Raw genomic sequence first — 6,000 nt, forward strand, 5'->3', positions numbered from 1 at the left:
CCTGATCAGACTGCGCTGGATCCATGCAGGTCGCAAACCCATTATGTTGGTTTTGTCATGACACGGCTCATAATTATTATGTTGTAGAAACAAATTAAGAGGACAATTTCGACATTTTTTTTCTCTTGGAATATTATTGTGCCTTCCTTTTTCTATCTCCAGATTGTAAATTGACAGTCTAAATTTGGTTAAAATATTCGTAATGATTAGAATTGCTTGGTCATTTCAATCAGTACATTGATGCAAAGCTTAAATTTATACAATCATTGAGGATTTGTATTTAATAACAAATAAGTATCTTGAAATATTTATACAGTTTTCATTTATCATCTGTTCTTTTAATTAATTTCAATTTCATTACTATTTATACGTGTGTTTTATTATATATTTTAGAAGTTAAAGATGGTCTCTTTGAATTCTACAAAACAAGACACAGTAAAATATTCCTGTCGCCTCTTTTTGAAGAGAAAGACACTCCGTTAGCTTCTTTCTATATCAGACCGGAACTGAGCTCAATAGTCTCAACATCGACGAGAAATGATGAAAAAATACCAGTTGAATCATTATCGGAGTTGTTCAAAACTAAAAATATAGAAAATCGAGAAATATATGTACTCGCTGATGCTGGACTCGGAAAAACTGCATTTTCAAAGTATCTGGCTAACGTGTGGTGTCAAGCTCATTGCCCGGATGAAGACTTAAATGAACTTTTGTTAAAGGATGATGTAGACTGTATGCAAGAATTTGATTTCTTATTCCTAGTCTTATTGCGAGATTCGGACGATTTGTGCTCTATAGATGAGCTCATATTTGAAAAGATTATTTCAAATTTGGGTCTTGAAGAAACGCTTTCCAAAGATATCCTGCTTAAAATTTTGAAGAATGAGAAATGCCTAATTATACTTGATGGACTGGATGAATGGACTCACCCCGACAAGAAATGTTACAGATCGCCCCGATCGATTCCCCACAGGAATGACCAAAAAATGTGTACATTACTGACAACCATGCGACCATGGAAATTGGGTGTTTTGGATCTCAATTCATGTCAAATAGGAAAAAAGGTAGAAATTACACAATTAAGTAACGACTCGGCCGTCACACTTATACGAAGGATATTACAAAGATTGAAATCTCTTCAGAATAAGGATTTATTAGACAGTGACGTCAGACAGTTCATACAAACAATTAATAGGAGACGAAACGCCCAGCTTGCTTTTGTGCCTCTTCTTTTAATATATACTATTTGTTTATGGTGTGAGGGTGTTCAAAAAGGAGATTCAAAATGTGATCTGTATATGAATATAGTCGAGCTTCTTTTATCGAGAACCATTCAGATCCACGGGGAGCTTCAACAATCGTGGGAACGTTCTTCCAGTGACATCCCAGAATGCTTTGCTGAATATGACAACTGTACCAAATACTACCCACTCCAGCTGAATTTAGGGAAATTGGCTTGTTATACATTATTCAATGAAACAAAAGAAACCACGCTAGTATTTGATGGATCAGTTGCAAGAAAATATCTCACACAAGACATGATGAAATTCACCCTTCACTCAGGAATTTTGTCAGAAAGTACATCCAAGACACTTACAAAAAAATTTAGTAAAGTATCGTTTTCTCACAAAACAGTGCAAGAATTCTTTGCCGCCATATTCATAAGTTCTCAAAGTGACGCTCAGAAAACTGTTGTAGAAAAATGTAGAAATGTTCAAGACATTCTGGACATGTCAAAAATTTGTGAATTTATAAGTAAAATGAATGAAAACCGGATGTGTGCAATATCAAATGATTTGATGTCTGTGATAAGTGAAGACGTGAAAACACGCGACTATAGAACTAGGACAGGTATAGAGTACTCCATATACAATAATCCATTGAAAAACATACAGGAAATGTTCATGTCGTGTTTACAAGAAATGCCTGAAAGTGAAAATATTCAATTATGTTTACAAGATTTCTTCATTGACGGGCGCACCGTGTACAGTAAGCTGTTACAACGTTTATTAAAACAAAATAAAACCAACATAAAATCACTTAAGATAGACACCTTCAATACTTCCATCAGTTTACGTCAAATTATAGATTTATTCTCTCTCACAGATCTCAGTCATATACAGAAACTTTACTATAAAGGTGGCAGGATGGCCAGAGAGGAGGCTGAGATAAGCCGGATATTGTTTCCCAGTTTACAGTACGTTACTTTGCGGTGTGATAAATGGACAAATGATGAAGAAAATCTCAGTGAAAACATGGCGCGATGTCAAAACTTACAATATTTACATTTTAGCTACTTCATGATATCTCACAAAATACTGGAAACAATTTACAATTTTATCTCCGGTCAAAAATCAATGAAAGAGTTAACATTGTACATGTTATATTGTAAAGAACATGACTGGCGCGGTGATTGTAAGAGATTGAACTTGGACTTGTCTCAACATTCATCTCTATCAAAGTTATACTTGGATTATTTACCTGGGAGGCTACAATTAAATATATCAACACCGTCATTAGTTAATGTTGAGCTGTACAACATCAATCTAGATGAAGAAAGTTCATTGTTACTGTCACGTGACATGTTGAATATTAAACGTGTGGAGTTGAGGGATATAGAAATGAATGCAAGAAGTCTACAGAACTTTATTATCGTGTTGGAAAATCTGCCGCAGTCGGTTACAGTAAAGATGTACGACATTAAACCGGAAACAGAATATGGCCGTGTTAGAGAAAATATTCGGAGATCACAAACTTTTCATGTGATACGAGACGACTGGCAGAAGAACTTTGAGTTCAAAACAATAAAACCAAGCAAAGAATAGACACGGAAAAAGATTGTGAAATAAATTGAAGCAATACTTAAATGATTTTAATTAATAAAAACAATTTAAATATGGACATTTACAAACAAAATGGCGGTTCTTCGAACTACATTATAGTCTTCAATTAGGACATACTTGTAATACACGTTTCCAATTAAAACATTTATCGACAATTGATTATAAATCAAAAGACAACTGATAGAAGTAATTCATGTATGTTTTTTTACAAGTTTTTTACGGATAGGTAAGTGATTTTATATTGAATGTGTAACACATGGTGTTATAACACAGGGTAGATGTGGTAATTCATTTTATTGCTTCCAATCTACATATACAGTCAATCTCATGAATATACAATATATCTTCTCTATTGAAGTCAACTTTAATCAAGGCACTGAAATGACATAATAATAACAATGTTTGCACATATAATATATACAATCAATAAACATAGCATTTAAACAACTTATTATCATAGACATTAAGATCACTAAATGATTAAAGCATTTGTACTCTTATGTCTTACCAGTTAAACATTACATGTATAATGTTTACATTATTACAAAAGGTATAAATACCAACATACTCTTATACTTACAGATCTTAGGGATCTTAAGCCTATTCCACGATAAACCAATGACAAATTAGAATTTATAGCACTTCACTTCACATCACATACATCCTGTCTCACGTGATGGTTAACTGTGAACAAGATTAAAACATATAATAGATGCTGGTTATAAAAATATAGAATTGAAAGAGAAAGTCAATGACTGCCGTTTTGGAACATTCAACGCGCTGTAAAATACAACATTGCAAATAAACCGAATAATAAATAATCATTTCAGCCATCACAAAACTACCTTAAATACTTCTCATAATTATTTGGATAGCTCAACCAAATGCAAATCATATAATCAAGTTGAAATTAATAAAATGTACTCTACATCAACCATGTAAACTCTTTTCAAAACCTGCACGACATTCCCGCCAAACTCTCGCGAGATCACAAAGAAAACAAGAAAATAAAAGACCAGCAAGAACTTATCAAAACCTAAAGAAATAAAACACCGGAAAGAGCTGATACGTTTCATAATACTGTCATACAAAAATATGACCCTGCTACACACTCCTGCTCCTTGGTAAATGACGTCTCGTCATTTAACATTAAACATCTTCATCAAGATATAACATACTGAATGTTTATGAACATTCATAAAATACAGTCTGCTTTCAGGCATATCAGCTGTTACTGAAAATAATTATGAATATAAATAAACTTTACATTATATGTCAACTGCTACTTCTGCTCTCCCCTGAAAAAAGTGTGTCCCTACAATTTAAAATAGAATAAAATGTATTAAACAAAGGTAAAATAATCTTATGTTTACAAGCGTTTACACATAATTCCATATGAATTAGTTTCAATAGACTTAAATTCCGCATGAATTCTCGGGAATTTTCTCCACTACAATTCTTTTCTCCACAACAATTATTTTCAGTATTTTCTCCAGTATGAATTGTCAAAACTATTTCCTAAGAATATTAATTAGTTTCTTATTTCATCAGTATGAATTGTCAGATTCTCATTCTCATATTTTCACCAGTATGAATTTTCATATGTTGACTTTACATTCTACTTCTATTGCAATTCATACATCTTCCAGTATGAATTATCATCTCATGTTGTTGAAACATGTTATTTCACCACTTTATTCTTACTGGCACATTTCTAAAGAATACTGGTAATACACAATTCACAGTCAATGATAAACAATAATTTGGAATTCTGAACAAATTGATAAAATTTCAAATCACTATTTCATGATGACATCTATGAGTTTAGATGAAATATTCGCATTCACTTTTTCTAAAATTCCTGAAGATACAAGATTGTCTAAAGCTTGTAATCTATCCACAGATCTATGTGACATTTGATTTATGTGATAGTCACTGTACCATGAAGGGTTTTTTCTGTCTCTTCCAGATCTTCTGGGTTTAACAATTGGTTTTTTCTTCTTCTTATTGTCTATAGTCGGGTCGAGTTCCTCTTCTTTTTGGGTTGTGTCATTGTTTGTTTGTGTTGTTGTTTCAGGTGTGTCGTCATTTTGAATAACTGATCTATTGGCAGTTGCTCCTTCTTCCTCTTCTGTATGTTAACCTGATTCATCATCAAATTTTGTATGACTGTCTGTAGGACTGTCCGTAAAATCGATGATGTCTTTTATGTCTTCTTCTTCTGTGTGTACTTCTAATTCTTTATCTGATTTAGTATGACTGTCTGTTGGACTGTCTGTTAAGTCGATGTTATGTTCAATGTCATTATCGTGGGTACCAAATTCTATTGTCTGTTTTGATGGTTCTTTATCTTTGATTTCTTCAGACAATTTATCAAACAATTCTGTGTTAGATGGAGTCTGAGCGTCCTCAGAAATGCTTGTAGTTTTTACAAACTCATTCCAGAATCCTCACTATCTGCTACTGTAATTGTGACGTCACTTAATGTCCTCTCTTTTGAAATCTTGTTTTCTTTTTCTTCTATTCTGTCTTTTTCAACCAAATTTCTACACTTAGGTATAGGTCTTCTTGTCTTTATCATTCTTATATCATAGCATCACTTTCCTCTTTGTCTGTTTTATTGTGGATAAAACCCTATGGGAAAAGATGATTTCTATGCAGAGTTTTAGTATCTCCATAATATGATTTGACGACAAACACCGGTATTTCTTTATTAGGTTGATCAATGGCTTCATATGTATATTTTTCAAATTTGTCCGAAATCTTATGTTTTCCATCGAATGCCACGATCTTGACTAATACTGTATCTCCCATATCTATTCTCACTGCCTTTGCTTTTTTATCGTAATTTGAGTTTTGTTTTATTTTGGCTTTTTCAATGTTCTTATTCACTAATTTCTCGGTAACTCTCATTCTTTGCTTTAGTTTCTCAACATATTCTACTTGTGATGATGAATTTTCATTATTCTGTGTACCAAAGAGCGAATCGACTGGCAGAACAGGCTTTCGGCCGAACATTAAATCAAAAGGCGAATACTTTGTGACTTCGTCTTTTGTTGAATTATAAGCATGAACTAGCGTTGGTAAATATTTCTTCCAATCAGATTTCTTTTCTGGCTCTAATGTTCCGAGCATATCAAGTAATGTTCTGTTGTAG

The 6,000-nt window shown here is 32.9% G+C and overlaps 1 protein-coding gene across 1 annotated transcript in view; it reads left to right on the forward strand.

Annotated features, from left to right (window-relative positions):
* Positions 1-2,825, forward strand: part of LOC132726832 (uncharacterized) — a 47,468-nt gene extending 44,643 nt beyond the window's left edge. Inside the window, exons 8-9 of the mRNA XM_060712212.1 lie at positions 394-2,076; positions 2,395-2,825. Coding sequence (XP_060568195.1) covers positions 394-2,076; positions 2,395-2,825 — 2,114 coding nt within the window. The remainder of the gene's footprint in view (positions 1-393; positions 2,077-2,394) is intronic.
* The last annotated feature ends 3,175 nt before the right edge of the window (positions 2,826-6,000 follow it).

Source organism: Ruditapes philippinarum, unplaced genomic scaffold (assembly GCF_026571515.1).
Source record: "Ruditapes philippinarum isolate M1 unplaced genomic scaffold, ASM2657151v2 ctg1126_1_1_1_1, whole genome shotgun sequence".
Lineage (NCBI taxonomy): Eukaryota > Metazoa > Mollusca > Bivalvia > Venerida > Veneridae > Ruditapes > Ruditapes philippinarum.